The following is a 19,339-nucleotide window of genomic DNA, read 5'->3' on the forward strand; positions in this document are numbered from 1 at the left end:
TTTCTTTTTCCCAAATTCCCTCTCTGTTTCTTCGTGATTAATCATCGAAACACCAGACGACGAACTGACAGGCCTGATCGAGGCGGCGGAATCGAAAGCCCCCGAGGAGCTTACGGAGGAGGACAAGATGGCGCTACTCGGCAGGCCCAAGGCCGGTGATATTGTCAGGGCACAACTTAGGATAAAAGAAAGTAAAGAATTTAAGGTAAGTCGACAAAACGTTAATTCAATGTTTTTTTTATCAAAATTAATATTATAGTTAATTGATAATTATTATAATTATTATAATTATTATAATTATTATAATTATTATAATTATTATAATTATTATAATTATTATAATTATTATAATTATTATAATTATTATAATTATTATAATTATTATAATTATTATAATTATTATAATTATTATAATTATTATAATTATTAAAATTATTATAATTATTATAATTATTATAATATTTTAAAATTATTATAATTTATTAAAATAAAGTAATCTATAGATTATTTGAGACACCCCTAAATGCGCTGTTGTTCTCCATTTAAAATCGTCGCCTATTTTGTCGGTGGATAGAAATTCCGCTCATAAATGACTCGATGATAAATCGATTTTATGATCAACCGTAAAACCCAAAGTATACTCGATTCCATATCCTACCTTTGCCATAATGTACGACGAGTCTTTCTCACGCTGTTTGCTTTAAAACCAATCAGGGAAAAAATCCCAATCACGCAGCAGAAGAAGATGACAATTTAATTAAAGCTGCTGATCCGACGAGGGGACTCCATTAAACTAAACCACGTTAAGCACCGTTCCGGCTTTCCGGTTCGTATATAGGTATCATAATCCAAGGATGAGGAGGTTCTCGAGTGACATTATCGGCCCGCCAGGGCCAATCCAGCGAACTTTCTTCTGCTGTTCTTGGAAGTAAGGTTTGAAGGTTCAAACGTTAATACAGCAGCAAGATTCCAACCGGTCCCCGGACTGATATTTGTTTAAGCATTTTATTATTAACTTGATGGGCGAAGACCGGTGCAAAAAATGAATGTTGAGTAATTCACCTATATGGGTAATCTTTTAGTAAGCATTAAGTAGCAACTTTGAAATACTTATCAAGATAAATTTATCGATTTTCTGAACATATATCAATATCGAGTCTCAAGCTTGTTGTGGGTAAAAATGGAGAAATAATGAAAAAATTCACATGTCCATGTGGGATTCAAACCCACGACCCTTGTATGCTAGACGAGTGTTTTACCAACGAAGCTACTGAAACACTTTTCATAATTTGTTCATCTCAATACACGTATAATGAGGTCCATACATTAAAGCCTCGCTTTTTTCTTCTTGGCCTTACGTCCCCACTGGGACAGAGCATGCTTCTCAGCTTAGTGTTTTTGTGAGCACTTCTACAGTTATTAACTGAGAACTTTCTTTGCCTAAGTTGCCATTTTCGCATTCGTATAACAAAAAGAAGACTCACACTCAATTTTAATCAATGAGCTCTCCCGCGAAAGCAAACCCATTAGAGATCTGCTTAGAAAATCTCATGCTTGAGAATTTCATATAAAATACTCATGCCTTCAGCAATGATTCAGGCGTAAAGCTTGTCAAAAACTCATGAATACCGAATGTTGTTGTTTACTTTAGAAAGGATTACTATAATTCTACCAGAGTAGCAAGAAATCATTGCTTTGTGTGAGTAAACTGTGGAAATATGAGACAATGAGTTAAACAGATGAGCCAGCTCATGCATGATGCTTGCCGACTCACGCATGATGCTTGCCAGCTCACGCATGATGCTTTGCCGACTTGCGCAATTGATACTCACAAATGGAAAAAAAATCAATCTTGAGATGAGAATTTGAGTTCCTCACAACACTGCGCATGGAAGACGATGGATATGTGTTGGTGAAATGCAGAACGAAAGTGTACGTCATTGATTTGCTTCCCGAGGAGTTCAGCTGTCAATACCTATATAATGGTATTATAATGGTGTTTGAAAAAAAAAATGTTTAAAACAATTAAAAATACTTCATTTTGGTATTCGATAGCTATTGAGGTCTGCTGGAGGAATTGAACTAGTATTGAAAAATTTCACTTTTATATGAAAATCCATCAAGTATTATTTAGGTATTACAATACCTGATTTCGTTATCAGTCTGGTATTTGTAGAATATGCAGAAGGTATTATTTGAGGTATTTTACCTCTTATGCAGGGCTCATTCATACCTCATTCAGGGTGTAAGTATTGGAAATTATCTGGTATGGAATACCTCAATTTGGTATTCAGTAGTTATTTTCTTCTACTTGGTTTGGGTTCTTATGGTGACTCCAAGATGACCTGCACACTAAAATACTATTTGAATCACCTTAATGTTTGATTGTTATTGCATATATTGATTTTAATATGTATGGATGTATATGCTGAGAGTACGGAGCTGTATCAAACGGTATTTGCATTTGTTCCGTGGCGCGCAAAGCAAGTCATGTGTCAAGCGTTATAATAAAGTCGAGAAACGAACGAAGGAGAATAGGCGAAAAGAATCGGTTCGTTCTTTTTCCGGGTCACTTTTTGTCTGATCCGTGCTGATCAAATGAATCGACTCTTGCTGAAAAAGAGCTATGGATCCCTCGTTCTTTTGAGTGATCCGGATTTTTCGAAGTCTTTTTGAAGAAGATCTTTTGAGTCTTTTTGCCCATCTCTACAGTCAAACAACTAATATGCCCCGCCCATTTGCATACAGGTAGATGAAAGAAAGATAGAAAAAGTGTCCACTTGAATAAAAAAACCACATTTTGCTTCTTTCTTTCGGTTCGGGTAGGGGAAATCGGCTGAGTATATCGTGAGTTTCTGGGGAAGAATATACTAAGAAGGAGTGAACGAAAGATACGATAGGTACGACGCATGCCGCGGAACAGTCGCTCTTTTTCCGTTCGCTCAATTCAGTTCACTCAGTTCTTGTGACAGCATCGCTGTTATGTCAAACACATAAGCATACGGTGGCGCTATCTGTGCTTTTCATAGCGGCTATTTTCGTTATTTTTATGATCCATTCTTGCAGATATTTCATCTTGACCAAGGAAATACCCATAAATTTCCATGGAACTCTCATAAAATTTCTCCGGAAGTTCAATTAGCAATTTTTCTTGTACTAACTATGAAAGTTATCAAACTCCAGTAGGGTTTAATCGAGATACACTGTTTTCCAAAATATTTCAATGACATAAGAAGAATTTCCTTATTTACGTTTCCTTCCTTTTCTTTTTTTCGACACGGTAAAGAAGACCGAGAAAATGTTCTGAAATTTCCTGACATCCGAAAACGAACATATCCGTGTTAAAAGAAATTTTCAGCGGCCTTTAGAAGTGGCGTTACAAAAAGTTACGCATATAGTTGCATAACAGGCTGATCACTTTTAAACGCTTTCGAAATTCATTGTTCAATCGATTATTATTCTGCAAGCTATAATCGAATCATATGAAATCTTAGAATAGAAATTTGTACATTTTTTGTAAGTTATGGCACCTGGAATCTATTTCAGAAAGAATGTTTACACATCACATTCCGAACTTCATACGCTTTCATAGTACGACAGTTCAAATTTTGTGTTTTTATATTCCATATTTTAAAACCATCAAGTTATGCGTGGCTTAATTTAACCATTCCGGAATAAATCAAAAATATTTCCACAAGAGCGTGTTGCGGACATTTTCCGAGCTTCATTCCATTATTCGACAGCTCAAAATTTATGATTTTTTTTTTTCCAGATTCATATAGTTGCCATGGTATACACCAAACATAACAAAGGTTTCTATACTCGAATACCCAGAACGGTTTGTGATCCTACCAAATCAGGTCAAGAATACATCAGCAATCATCAGATATTAATCCATCAGCAATCATCAAAAATGTAAAGCCAGTTTTTTCGTTCCAATTTGAAGAAATCTTCATGAAAATCTATCATTGAATTACAGATAACAATTATAACGCAAGGGTAGATTATCATGAACATTGCTTCGTTTTTTAACAAAAAAAACTGGTTTTGAAAATTTGTAAAACTATTATTGTTATTTTCCTCGTCATAACCAAAAGTAAAAAGACGTAAAACCGTCGTTCCAGAAGATCCCTCAGAGATACTGCTAAGAATTCCTCTAGTGATTTCTTCAGTATTTTCTCTGATTGTTTTTTACCAAATTTCCCAGGGAAATCTATCAACAATGACTACACAAATTCTTGCTGTAATAAAGCCTTATTAGGATTTTTGTACCAAACGCCTATGTTTTTACCATAAACACATGTGCACTTAATTTTCGAGTGATTTTCGTTGGTTTGAGTCCAAAAAACATTTGTTTATGTTTTTTGAGATTTTGTCGCTCCCTTTGGTTTAATTTCAAAATTTGGATGTATTTTGTTTTCCGTGTCCCTCCTGAAATGTTAGATATGAAAAACCTCACTATTAGCTCTCTCACTTATTATTATTTCAAAAAGTGAAACTCCAGTGGAAATACATCGGCTAAGTGAACGTCAAACATGATCAAAAGTGTCAGGGTCCAAATTTGGATAATTTTTTTTTTAATAAAGTTTAAATTTGATAAAGCCGTTATTTGAGCGGAAAAAATTGCCAAAGTAGTAGCACGGTCTGTCGTGTTATTTGATATATACAAGATTTTATCAAAAGTTTTGAGTCCCAAATTGGGTCTAAGGTCCAAGGAATGATTAATTAGAGAATTCCTCTAGGGACTCATCTAGAGAGTTCTCCAGGGACTTCTTCATGTATTCCTTGTAGAAATGTTTGTTCACTGTTGTTTATAACACTGCGGAACACGGTTTTGTCTCAAGAACCAAAATGCCGCTATTTACTAAATCAAGGGTTGCTGAGTCCATTGCCGTTTTCAGAAATATCATGGCACGTCTAGTTTTTGAGATATTGACTGTTGAAAATGCTAAATTTGACTGTTTCAGTCAACTTGCATGCAAGTTTTCCAACTTGTACGGCAATTTGTTTGCTCAATTTGTCGCAGAATTCAAACTTTATGTATAGAACAATAATTATCAACGAAGTTCATAATATTTTCGATGGTAACATGTTATTTTTTGGTGGTTCAGAAAAGTATTGTATTTTGCCATATAAGAGAAACGAAGAATTTTATATGAAGACTGCAAACATGTTGAAAAAAATTGATTTAACCTAAATTTTATCGTAAAATTTCAACTAATTTGTATCTAAATTGAAAGTTCAAGTCCTATTTAGCATGTTTGGTAGATTATATCACAAAAAAGTTTGATAAATCATACTTTAAATTTCATGTAAACATCGATAAAACCAGTGTTTTATACAATTTTGGCGACCTGTAGCTAAACATTGTGACGTGCTGGAACATTTCTGAGAACGGCATCAGATTCAGCGACCCAAAATCTACTAGGAACACATAATTTGATCCTTGAGACACGCGAAAGTGTCAATTTTGTTACGCTGTGTAATTTGTTCCAACGATTTCTCGATGATTTTTTTTTCACCCGGCAGATTTATCAATTTTCAGATTCTCCCGGCATTTATCAACAAATTTCTTCCTAATGATCTCCAGGGATTCTCGTCGTCTGGAGAAATCTAATTGGAATTTTTTTTATAGAAACCCTTGGAATCATTTTTGGTGAAATTTCTGAAGGAATCACTGCCTACATTCCTGGAGGGCTCCCTGGAGCTATTTCTGGAAGATCCCAGGTGAATTTACCGGGCCACTTCTTGGCATAATTACTGAAGGAAACCTTAGCGAATTTCTGGGAAAATATCTTATGGGATCCCTGGACGAATTTTTAACGAAATAAGAGGTAAGATTTCTGCAAGAATATCTGATGGAACTTCTGGAGGAATCCTTGGTACAATTGATAATAAAATACTTATGCAAATTGCTGTAGGAATCCTTGAGTGACTTCTTGGACGTATACCTTGTGGGATTCTTGGAGAAATCACTGGAAATTTTCTTGGAAGAATTCCTGAAGGAATTTCTGGCGAAATTTTTCGAGGAATTGTGGTGGAATTTCTGAAAAACCCCAGGTGTAATTTATGGAAGAATCCATGATGAAATTGCTAGAAAAATTTCTGATGGAGTTCCTGAGCTTCATGATGGAATTACTTAAGTTTTCATTGGTGGGTTTGGCAAAAGACCACGGTTCATACAATTTTCATCAGAATTCTATGACAAGATTTAAGTGGAAATCAGGAAAAATATCTGGTAAAGTCCTTGGAGAAATTTTTGGAAGAAGATCTAAAAGAATTTCCGTTCTCTGGAGGAATCGTTGAAGGAATTTTCTGTAGAAATTGCGGAGTAATTACTGAGCAAGCTATTGGCGGCATAACTGGTGAAACCCTAGGAAAATCCCGGAGGTCTCCGAAGGTATTCTTGGAGGAATTTCTGGAAAATATTTAAATCTCTTCATTGGTGAAATATTTGAAGAAATACTGGAATCCATGTAGAAGTTCTCGAAAATATATCTTTTTCCTTGTTCTTAGAAAAATTCCATGAGAAATACACTAAGTAACTGGTAAAATTACAAATAACTCTCTGGAGAAATCCTTGAGGTGAAATATATAGAGAAATTACTGAACAGTGTATGATAAAACCCATCTAAACAAACTCCAAACCTGGCACTATTGCTATCGAATGTTCGGAGATTGTTCATCATGTCAGTAAAGTAAAACACGTACCTCCAATGGTGAATAAGCGAGAAAAATGGGGTTTATCATCGCTCTCACTTTGGGGCTTGTCATAATGTTCCGATCGGCATTTGCTAAATCTGCAATTGCCAGATCGAATTATCCGCCACACTCCGCTACCAAAAAAAAACTCAACTTTTAAAAACACTAAGACCGAACGTCTTTCTCGTATGACTTTTTGCTCTCAAACTTTCATGCTGTGCTGAGATATCCGTTGATGCGTGAACGGGTTCTACTATAACATTTAATACGCTTACAATTTTCTATTCTATTTGATTTGTTACGCAACTCAAAATAGTTACGTAGTGAGAAAGCGTTGCGTAATGAATCATTACAGCACTGGAAAACAGCCTATTACGATGAGAAATTGCAAAAAAAGATTTTACAGTGAAAGCATAGCCTTTCAATACACCTTCTTTTACGACCTAGGCAAATAGAATGAATTTCAAGCACTATGGCCAATCCCCAGCCAGATACTGTCCGATGATGACATTTTCCACCTTCGGGGGATTCTGGAGGGCTGGTTGCAGTCGGTTGTTGGCAACCTTCCAGTGACTTTCACCCGCGTCGATGTCGGTGTCTTATTCTCTAGACTCTAGATAGAGGGATACTTGGTCGGTAGACACTTTTGCTTTTCTTCGTCGGCGTGGGAGAAAAATACAAATAATCACATTAAAAGGGAAAGTGGAAAGGTACTTTGTCGGTGAAGATGTCTACTTAACTGAATTAGGATGTCATTCCAAAAATAAGATATTTTTACATAGAAGGCTTTGGTGAGACTAAATATGTTTTTCAGCTTAGTATTCTAAACACACTTCTACAGCTATTAACTGAGAGCTTCCGCTGCTGAGGCGTATATCGTGTGGGCCTTCCTTAGTCGAGTGGTTAGAGTCCGTGGCTATAAAGCAAAGCCAAAGGTGGATTTCATAGGTGTCAATAGAAAAATTACTTATGACACGCGATTGCGAATGCAACGAAATACCTATAATTAACTATTTTTGTAGTTGAACTGAATTTGCGTAGCAATTGCGTCGCAATTGCGGAATTTGATAAACACTAATCTCTTTTTTGTCCTCAAATTATGGCCATATATTTTATGCAATAAATCTGCATTCTAACAGAAAACAGCAAATGAATCTAAAACACAGAATTATATCAAAGCCAGAGTAAAGCTCGCTGTAAGCTTTCGGACCGAAATCATAAAGTGCGCTCCATTATATTCAATAAATCATCCCATAGGTGCCGTTGGAAGCTGGTAGAGAGCTTCGCCTGTCGTTGTCATTGAAGTTTATTATTCTGCCATTCGTCGGCGTCGTCGCGGTCGGTGCGTGGCTATTGTCCTTTTCCACATGGGCAGTTCTGATCAGAACTGGGGATGTCCAACATTTTTTGTTATGCTGATTTTGATGAAGCTATCATAGCACATCGCTTACGAAGCAAAGAGAAAGCAAAGTGTAATTGATGTGATAATTGTAATTGGATTACGTTTTTGAACTGGATCCAAATGATTTTTTGAATATTGTAATACTCTTGAATAAAATTTCGAGACATCCCTAACCGAACTACAAAACATCAGCAGCAGCATGCTTGCAAATCCCGGAATCCGAGGCACGCAGTTCCGCTGCTGACCGGGAGAACAATCGGCAAACGCCACTCCTTGGCGCGAAAACATCCATTTCCAATTAAAATTATTGAAACATAAATTAAGCGTGAACAATGCCGCTCGAAATCCCTACTACCCCTTGCAGACCATCTCCTCTTACAATGCTGGTTGGTTGAGTGCGATTGATATTGGGATATGCTCTGTGCTAAGTGAAATGATGTCCAACCTATTGGTTTTAATACCCACTTTTGTACTTTGCAATTCAAGTTGTTGAAGTTCGAAATACTAGAAAAATTGCTGGCAATCATTTAAACGCAGAAAATGTTTGTTGTTTTATCGCCTAGCATCCAAACTATAAGAATTTAACTGAGCTACCATCTCAAAACCCTTGCTAACATCCGCCACCGTTTATTGTAGATAGATACCACATACAAACATACGTAACACTGATGAAATTTACAGCGACCACTCATTTAACGCTTATTTCGAACTTCACAACCAAAGGCGTCATCAACTACCGTTATCTGCAGGTCTTGTTACACGATACCGTATTTCGTGCAACATGGTCATCAGATGGTAATGGTGTCAACTGGATATTTGATTTTAATGAAATTAGTTTGAAATGATACGTCTGTTTGGCTGTGTAGATAAGATAGTACCATGTGATGGTGTGAAACAAAGGATTATACCTCAAGCCACTACCATACCAAACACATCCAATGACTCTATCATGATGCCCGGAAAGCTCTTATTGAATTATCCGAGGATCCAACCTTCGAGATTATAAATTATCGTTCTTTTACCATTTTTCCCAACATGAACACAGAAGCAAAATTTTACCGAATATGAACGATAGAGTGGCCCATAATAATAGAAATGCTAAAGCATCATGTTACACCCTCCAAATTCGTTCATTATGTTCAAATTTCAAATTTGTTACAATAAACCAGGGTATAGAATTCTTAAGTATTAACCAACCAAAAGTGCCGTAATCCGGGGGCAAATTGATCACTATTTTACTACTTTTTGTTGTGTTATACTTCAATCTTCAAATATTGCCCCTCTAAACCTTAATATTTTTGGCTCAAACTTCGAGGTTTCTCTTCTAATATGATTCGAATTCATAAAAGTACAGGAATTTTTGGTTTTGAGAGCTTTTGAAAAATAAGCCGCACCCTAATAAACAGTAGTGTGAGTAGCGAATAGGGGCATGCATGTAACCCATTCAAACGCAACTCTAAAATTGAAGTAATCCGATAATCGTGTTCCGTGGATTTTTCTTGCAGAGCACAATGTTATGAATCAATTAACTATGACATCACGCTGCAACTTCTAGGTTGGATTCGCACTCGCTGAAAGTTTATAACCATGACATGGCAGTTTTTACAGCCGAAATGCTGCCATAGTGAGATTGAATACAAAAATATTCGATAAAATAAATGAAAAAGAATTTAGGCAGCGTCCATTTATGGCATAACGTTAAATGTAAAATGTTCTACCATTCTCTCGTCCGCAACGGTCTTTGCATAAAAAAAAAATTTTATGAGCCGCAACGTTTGAGCCTACTCCCGCTCTCCCTAGAGCGTTACGTAATTTGTAGACGGCTCCTTAGTCTGCATATATTTAGTGGCGTATTCAATTTGACTCCCTGCTCTTTTATTTATAACTGCAATTCTGTTGTCAGAGTAGTCTGCATTTTTCTGCATTGGCCCTTTCTACGAGTAGAACATAATGAGTGACGTTTAATTTCAGCATTTGTCAACAAATACGAAATGTTACCAATACATAAACTAGTTTTTGCGCAGGTTTGGATTACCGAAGTGAACATTTTTATTGCCGACAATAGGAATTGCATTGCCGATAAAAGAACAAGTGCCTCGTGACTTTGGTGAGGAAAAATAGAAGATTAAGAGAATAAAATAGTGTTTTGTGTATAATAATTAATAAATGAAGAGTGCTCAAGTGTAGTTCAGGCAACCCGGGAGCACCATGACAGCTGCAGTACAACGTCAGTGTACCGAAAAATTTTGGTCCGTGGTACTGTCAAACTCAATGAAATCATGGAGTGTGCTCAAAATAGGGCGTAAACTAAAATTATGCTTGATGGATATAAAATCAGTTTCACAATTTTTATTTGGCTTTTGTTATATCATTATAAACGAGTGGTCACCAAATAGCGATTCTCTGAAAGGATTTGTACGGTCATCGGGAAGATTTTGTATGGCCCACGAGCGAGCTTTGAATAGTGGTGTGATGTGGTCCGCATGCTATAAGTTGCTTATAGTAACCGATCCTTTGCTTACGAAATTATTTTGTGATCACTTGACAATTCAAAGCAAGACAAATTTGTTAGGGATCGTTCAAACATTACGTAACACAACAGGGGGAGGTAAGGGGTACTTTGAAATTTTCCATACAAAACCTGTTACTTCAGGGAGGGAGGGCGTTTAAATTGGCAAATTTCTTCGTTACGTAATATTTAAATCATCCCTTAGATATGTTTGATGATCATTAATTTATGGGAAATTGACTGTAATTATAAGCTTGCAATCAATCTGAGATCATATCTCGCATAACTTGTGATTTCGCCCTAAAAGCCATTGGTTACCGAGTGTGTAGCTCGTTGTTTTTAAGCAAATGAATTGACCAGGATGAAAACTTTCAAATATCAACTCACAGTACATTTTCTTTTGCGGATTTGAACACTTTTTTTTCTCATACTCACCACCAGATGTCTAAGTATGAATCAGATAATTTTAGTGGATGAAGTATCCAGCTTTTTACGAGAGCTAATATCACCACAAATTAGTCCACTTTTACAAAAAAGGGATCTAGTGATCTGACGTTTGACTTGGGTTGCTTGATATAGACTTATCCACCGGCAGTGTTGCCATATTTTTTCCGATTTTCATCTGTGTTTTCGGCAGAAAAAATCTTTTTTATCTTAAGTTAACCTCAAAAAATCTTGGTAAAAATCTGTGTTTCAATAAAATCCAAAAATTTATTATTTTCTTAGGTTAAATGAACCTTTGCGAACGTTTTATGAGTGTTCTTGGCATGTCAACAATTTTGAATTTGAATTTATTCTACTAAAAGTAAGTTAAATATGCATAATTGTTTCTGAAAATCTAATATACTTAAGTTTTTGAAAAAAAAACTAAACAGAGTAATGGCATTTTTGTTTAAAATCTTCCAAAACCGTGTCAAATTCGTAAAATATCCTAAAATCTTAAAATTCTTTTTAATCTAAAAAAATCTGTGATCTGTGATCAGAGATATCTATAGGCATAAACAAGAAAAAATCTGTGTAATTACATAAATCTGTGTATGTGGCATCACTGCACCGGTGCACTAAATTTACTCAGTCCAAGAATTTTGACACTTGACCGAAACACGTGGGGAGCATTAAGAAGCGTGTCCCGCTAAAGTTTCAAAATTCTTGAACCGAGTGAATTTATCACACCGGTGGACAAGTCAATTTATCGGACCCAAGCCAAACGTCAATATGTTGGATCCCTGCCAGAAAGTAAGCTACCTTTTGGTGACCATGAGGCGGCGTCCATTTATTACGTAACGCTAAAATTGGAAATTTTTGACCTCCTCCCCCCCCCTCCCACAGTGGCCCAAAGCTGGCCAAAAGTCAAAAAAATTAAGTTTGCAAATTCCTTCTCGAATATTTTTTCTTGATTTCTTCAGTATTGAATAACAATTCCCCAAAGTTTCAGATCGATCGGTGTATATTTCGATTTTTCACAGCGATTTTTCACAGAGATGTCAGCTGAAATTGACCCTTTGAAATTCTTCAAATGTCGTGAAGGTTGTTCTACAGAAATTGCAGTTTCTGTACTAGATCATGACCAAACCTTTCTCAACCGGTCTCATTTGAAAGAATATACCTTAAGCTTTCTTTTGAAGATATTTTAAACCATATTTGACATGTTTACCATTTGAAAATGTCAAGAAGTGTATAACATAGAGCTCCTTCAAAAATAAGGCATTTTTTCAAAGGCAGTGCAAGATATCTGGGAAACGCTCTAAAATGATCATTTACCCCTCAATGTGTGGCAAATATTCCATAATATTCGATGTACTATGGCTTCACTTGCGCTTTTTTGCGCCAAAATATGAAAAATTATTTTTTAGTTACACTACAAATCAGCCCATTAGATCATCATACTTGATATAAATATCGCAATTTTTACCTTTATAAGCTCCCGAATAGATTAAAAAACCACCTCGAGCTTGCCCACGATATTTAACTTCAAATTGGCATCCAAAGAATGACGTTTCATTTGATTTTGATCTGGATACGGATTTCATTGATTGAATTACAAAAATGTGCTATTTTAAAGAAATTCTGTCAAATGTACCGGAAATATGGATTTTCTGTTTCAGCGACTATTTCTATCAAATTACCTCTAAAAATCATGTTTTGTCAAATAATTAGCAATTTTGAACGTTTTTAGTGATAATTGTACTTTTGGCCAGCATTTGTATGGGATGCGGCCACTGTGCCTCCGTAACGCTTTTTGTATGAAAAATTTCAAATTTTTGTATGGGCCGTAACGCTTGAGCCTACTCCCCCCTCCCCCTAGAGCGTTACGTAATTTGTGGATGCCGCCTTACCGCTTTTAAATAGCTGCATAGTTCATCCAATGCACTTATCCACGGTCTTCTTTTCTTGTCGATTCCGAACTAAATATGTTTACATAAAATGACATCCACGCCAACACGAATGTTCACCTGATGAACAATGCGTAAACGAATGTGCAACGAAATCGTTTAACGGCTGAAGCGGGAATCGAACCCACACCCCATGACACGATGCGCTTAATTGCCTGACAACACAGCCACGAGGCCCACAATATTTCATTTATTTTATGTTACGGCCAGCGCTTTCTTTCGAGGGCACAAAAGTGATCCACAAAATCAGTTGGGCTATATTGTAAGTAATTTCTTATGGATTACTTTCCCGCAAAACAAAGCACTAACAGGTCATTTAACCGAACGAATTGGTGCGCTCTTAAGTTCATTTGGTGCTTAAACTTGGTGATTTTATTAAATTTATTTCCATTGGCAGACGAAAATATCAGACTCGCCCTTATTTCATTTCATTCCATTCGTTGTTTTGCACCCGTCAACAACGAAACAAAAATCCGATCTGCCATAGTGAAAAATTGTGCCGGCAGCGGTGGATGGCCCCATTGTTTACGTTGCAAGTAGGTACGTGAAAATTGCGTTATCTGTCACTTCGCGGGGGGGTTGAGTTCAGGTGTCTTCTGCTAATTGTTGTGCTCTATTGTTGCGTAAAATTACCCTCTTAAAAGTCCAACTGCTTAGGCTGCCCACAATACTATGATTTGATGGTGTGATGCCGCTATCTTACAAAGCATTTCCCATCCTCGCATGATTTCCGGAATGCTCTTATTGAAATTTCCTGGGATCCAACCGTGGCTAAGGATTATAAATGATTGTTCTCTGGTCCTGCTCTCACCATGAATACGGAAGCAGCAAACAAAATTTTCCCTTATTCAAACAACTTCGGAAAGTTGTTCTTCATCGGTGCAGAAAAGGGTCGAAAGTTGCACAATTTCGGTTGATCTTTTGAATCGTATCTAGTCTTTCAAGAGTTTCCACCACAAAAGTTCTAGATAGAAGAAGGTGTTGACCTTGCCAATAAACGGACAAAGCTGACGAACCATTCGAAATTCAGTTGGCGGAAACACAGTTCACACAAATAGGCGTCAAAATCATAAATGTCGCCTTGAGGCAATTGTGCGCCGATATGGGTAGATGGATACCAATCAGGGTGCCAATGGCACCAAAATAAACCTTCGCCTTCCCATCCGGGAAACTGTTTATGAAAACACAGAAAGCCCCGAAGACACCACAGAAGCAAAAGCTGGGGCTTGCCCGGTAGCTTTCTCGAGGAAATCGATCGGAAATTAAAGATTCTGGCGAGGAGTTCACTCTCGGAGCTGCTGATGGCGCGTTCGTTGGCTTTCCGAAAAGTGGATTGCAATAAAATTGTATCAAAACTTGTCACAAATGACAAATTGTGTTCTGTTTTCGATAGAAGCACTCCGATTTCGTAAATAAACTAAGTGGCTCGGTAGCTTAGTTGGTAAAGCATTCGTCTAGCATACAAGAGTCACTGATTCGAATCCCACCTGAGCACGCGGATTTATTTTTTCTATAATTTCACTCATAATTTAACTATCCGTACCACGCGTAATGAGTCAATTAAACAAAACAATTATGTGGATTGGACCACCAAACCAAAAAAAAAAATTATAATTCAGTTCTAGAAAATAAAATAATGGAACAAATATTTTTATATATGGCATATGGTGTTAAAAAAAAGTGCTTACCGAGTAAAGAAATGTATTACAATCCTGTTGTAATCCACTTCTGGTCGGGTTCGGCTCCAACTGAAGGGAAAATTCTTTCATGCGTGTCTAGACTCTTGTCGACGACGACGACGATGAGCCCAAAGATAGGGAGTCCTTGTGGAAAGGTCCCATCCAGAGATAATGTACGTGAAGGCCTTTATTTAATTATTATTCAATTTTGTTGATTACGTTCTCATCACGTAGATCACGATGAAGAGTTGCTGCTTCCTCCGTGCTTGGGCATCTCCGGGTTTAGGATGTAGGTATCCTTGGGCATGTCCTGGCAAACAGTATGCAGCAACAACGCTCAAGTGGATGTTTACTCACCTAATGACGACAACAGGCAGACAGACGGCTTACTGAGCACGGTGAATGGTCCTCTTCTTCTTTCTGGCGTTGCGTCCCAATTGAGACAAAGCCTGCTTTGTAAGCTTATTAACTGAGAGATTTTTTTTTTGTCGATTGACCATTTTTATAGATTTGACCGATGGGAATCGAACCCAGAACCCTCACAGCTTAGACTTGCTGAATAGCTGCGCTCTTACCGCTACGCCTATCTGGGCCTCAATGGTGAATGGTACTTCTAGAATAGAAGTATTATGTGTACAATGTGCTTGGAGAACAGACAAGAGAGAAGAGTGCTGCTCTTACCGTTTCATTGTTGGAGTTGTTGTTGTTGTTTGAAAACACGATGATGCCGATGGGCTTTGTATCCTCCCGGTTGCTCTTTAGTGCACACACACATCACTGAACCACTCGAATCAAGTTGGTCAACATGTGTTTTTCCGGGCGGATAATAAAGTGATACACACGTGATGAAGGCATTTCCTCTAGGAAGAAGTGGGCACTATTATGGTGATAAATGGCTGATTGTATCGTTAAATGTGTAAGACTTTGCTCACAGAGACCAGAATCTGTACCAAGAGTTTATTGAATTTTGTTCAAATCGTCATACATAACAATCGACTATGCATGGTTGCCAAATTTTGATGGTAGTTCTTTCAAATGAACTGAACAACAGATGAAAATGCTTAAAAAGTTATACCATATTACAGGATGCTTGATGACCTCCTATAAGAGGACCTTCAAACGGTCTCACTAGAAATTCGTAATAGCTTTTGGGATGAATAGGCCAAAGATCTTCCTACAGGACAGACAACATTTGAAGTTCCTGCTACGGAGCTCACCAAGGATTAATTATAGTGTGGAGTGCGAAATGTCAAACGGTTCCTTGACAAAGAAAAAAATTGCACATCATTTGCATCTCTCAATAGAATTCGACAAGGATTTCTTCCAGCTTTAATCCCGGAAATCGCTGAGAATTTGAAGTTTTTCTAGAGATTGTTCTGAATTTCCTCCATGACTTTGAAAGTTCTCCTGAAAATTGCTCCAGGGTGAATCTTAAAAAATATCCAAGAATCGTATGAAGAATTACCTTAGATATTTTCATCCAAAAATTTGTTCTAGACATGCATTATAGATTGCTGAGAATTCAACATCCAGAACTTTTGTCGAATCCCTAGAGAAATCTTTGGCAGATTTCTCATTAAACAATTATGTTTGTAAATTTCTGATGATATCTTTAGCAAATTTTCACGAGATTTTAATGCAAACTCATTGAAATCTTTGACAATTTCTGCAATCTGGGGGTGATGAACTCCATATCCTTCAGTTGCTCTGTTATATAGAATCCTTCAGTTGCTCTGTTATATAGAATACACATTGGGACGAATGCCACAAATCGTCCATTTTTTTCTGAGCGTGTTAAAGCGTGTTTCTGTCGGTATGGTGCGCTCGTATGAAAATATTTATTTCGGAACAGAACATTTCGTTCGGAATTTCACTGCAAATTTGAACTTTTTATATGACGACTTTCAAATATGGTTTCTTTGACAATATTTTAAATAAATGAAATTGAAACAAATTTGCTGAATACACCAACTCTCCATCTGGTCTCCCTATCAAAATATAAAAAAGGTCCTCAAAATATCGTTTTAATCGAAAATTTTAAAATCTTAAAGTGTTTGATGGTAACAATGTGTACAAAATAATGTAAAAAGTTAAAATGCACAATTTTGTAGAAGTAAATAGGGTTCTAAAATGCAAACAGGAAAATATGTTGTCAAATTTTAGTAAAAAAAGGCAATTTTCCATAAGTTTGTTGTTGCCAAGGAGGCAAATGGATGCAGATAAACCTTCCTGGCTTATGATAACATTATAATCAGCTGGAGCCAAAACGGGTTTTAAAATCTGATATATCATAAATTTTTCTGCTCTGGTTGAACTACCTGATTAAAACATGTTTATATTCACCTAGTTATGCTGGGTGCAACTCGTAAGGCCAAATGTCGTTAGGCCGAAAGGGCCACTAGGCCGAAATGACATCTGATCATTTACAACTATTTCAAACCGCTAACGCATTCATCAGTGCTTTTTCCATCTTTCAATCAAAGGCTGTTCTTTCTAGTTGTATTTCACAGCGGATATTGTGGCCTTCCTGGTAATGCAAATTATCCTGACCTATCCGTGTTAGTTACCCATTTGACCCTACGATTCATCAGAACTATCGGTCATTTTCAGCTTAAAGACCCTTTCGGCTCAACGGGATAGAACCAGTTGTGCTTAAATAAAAGATTTCTATTGTAATGAAAATTTTAAATCAATCTTTACAAGTGTTAGAAGTGTTTTTTTTTTTTGATAAAAATATTTTGTAAGGGGTAACGTGCGGGATCGGAATCCATAAACACTGGAAATGAATCCATATACACTACCCGCCATAACTATGAAATCGCATCATCTAGTATTGCAACACCTCAATAGGGTAACGACTGTTTATTTTGTTCTCAAACGCTAACAGTTGGCGCCAGCGGTAAAAATTACAGACAACAACCTTTCGAACATTCAATTTCTCCTACCGGCCGCCGAGCGGTGACACTGATGTTTGTATTCCGCTCACTGATCGCGCTACGCTGGATTCTCAAATTTCTCAAACTTTCAACACAAGCGCATGGAAGAATGGTAGTCGGAGAACTGTCAAAACGTATGGAAAATGATTAAAATCGTAAATTGCTTGCAATTAGGAATCTGAATCAAAAAAGTAGTGATTAGAAATCAAGTGTAAAGTGAATACATAACTTTTTGTGTTTAGTTCATCTTCGGTGGTGCTTTCTTTGCTTCAGGATTTGGTCGGCGTTAAGTCAGAGGGGACCAAGTCAAAAACTTGGGAAAATTGGATTATTCTCTCATTAGATGCGAAATCACATTACTTCCATTTCACTTTGATCAGATTTGATGAATGTTGTAAACTTCGAGAGATATGTTATAAATTTACTTTGGATGATCAATAAAAATCGATAAATGTATGCAGTCAGAGTGGACCAAGTGCTTATGACCATAACAGCGAAATTATCAACGCGCTGAGGTATGCGAGGAAATAAAAAACATTGAAAGACATTTGTCAGATTTTTCGACATCGAATGGTTCTTCTATTTATCCATCAATAGAAATTTATAAATATTACTTAACTCGATGCATTTGGTTTTGATTTTTGACCACATTCTGTATTTGGATGGGTGATCAGAAATTGCTACAATTTCAGTGCAATCAGAGCGGACCAAGTGTTGAAAAGCAATAAACTGATTGATTGTTGCATTTTTTGAGTCAATTTCAGAGTCCGATAGAAGTTTATGGTAGATCTATGGTGTATGTATGGAATGTCATAGAATCCGTTTATTGGACATGTATATTTTCGACGGTACTCAAGTTTTTCACTTGGTCCACTCTGACTGAACGCATATTTGAATATTTCTGTTCTTCAATGCGCTGACCCTGTAAAACCTTAATTTTTAAGCTATCGTAATGCCACTGATTTTGGTATTGACGATATGGATTATTAAAGAATTTACGATACCGGTGTCGAAGGGTCTTGATAATCTGTTTATCTTAGAGATATGCACCCAGTTTGACCACGGAAGCATTAAATGATTTTTATTCTCCTAGAAATTGTTCAGTCAGAGTGAACCAACTCACTGAACGGTGTCTTTAGTTCAGTCAGAGTGGACCAAGTACACATAGTCCAACAAAAAAATCGTTCTATCAGAGGTTTGGATTATGATTTTTCATGATTATCACTTTACATTATATTGTTTGAAAGTAACACAGAGATGTGTAGAAATGTTGAACTAAAATTCAAATGGGTTAAAAAATTACAGAGCGTTAAACTTTAAGCCCATTTTTCTCAAAATATGGAAAATGTCACTTGGTCCACTCTGACTTAACGCCGACCATTTCGTTTTTACTACCATTGAAAAAGAGCCATCTATTGCCTTTTCAGTTTTGAATTTCGCCCTATTGAATATTGCAGCACCCCCGAATAAGTTTAGCATCACCCGTAAGCTATTACACTAATAACGCAATATCTTGGAAACCTTACTTTCTACAAAGCTGCGGTCTTCAGCAAAGTTGTTCAGAAGCCTTACGGCGTTCATCAGCTGAAATTTTTAATGCGCCATTTTGCCGCTAAGTGGCGCTAGTGTGTATGTAATTTGGTCATATTTTAGCAGACTCTAGCTCATGAACCTGACCACCTAGAATGTTCGTGTCTTCAGCAAAGTTGTTCAGAAGC

The 19,339-nt window shown here is 36.8% G+C and overlaps 1 protein-coding gene across 8 annotated transcripts in view; it reads left to right on the forward strand.

Moving 5' to 3' along the window:
* The window catches only part of LOC5576390 (sodium/calcium exchanger 1), a 641,354-nt gene that overhangs the window by 446,914 nt on the left and 175,101 nt on the right, over positions 1 to 19,339 (forward strand). For 7 of the 8 annotated variants that reach the window (XM_021837816.1, XM_021837818.1, XM_021837817.1 and 4 more), the window contains one exon: positions 57 to 205. In XM_021837816.1, the coding sequence (XP_021693508.1) occupies positions 57 to 205 (149 nt within the window). The remainder of the gene's footprint in view (positions 1 to 56; positions 206 to 19,339) is intronic. The other variant, XM_021837819.1, reaches the window with a different exon arrangement.

This window comes from Aedes aegypti, chromosome 1, assembly GCF_002204515.2.
Source record: "Aedes aegypti strain LVP_AGWG chromosome 1, AaegL5.0 Primary Assembly, whole genome shotgun sequence".
Lineage (NCBI taxonomy): Eukaryota > Metazoa > Arthropoda > Insecta > Diptera > Culicidae > Aedes > Aedes aegypti.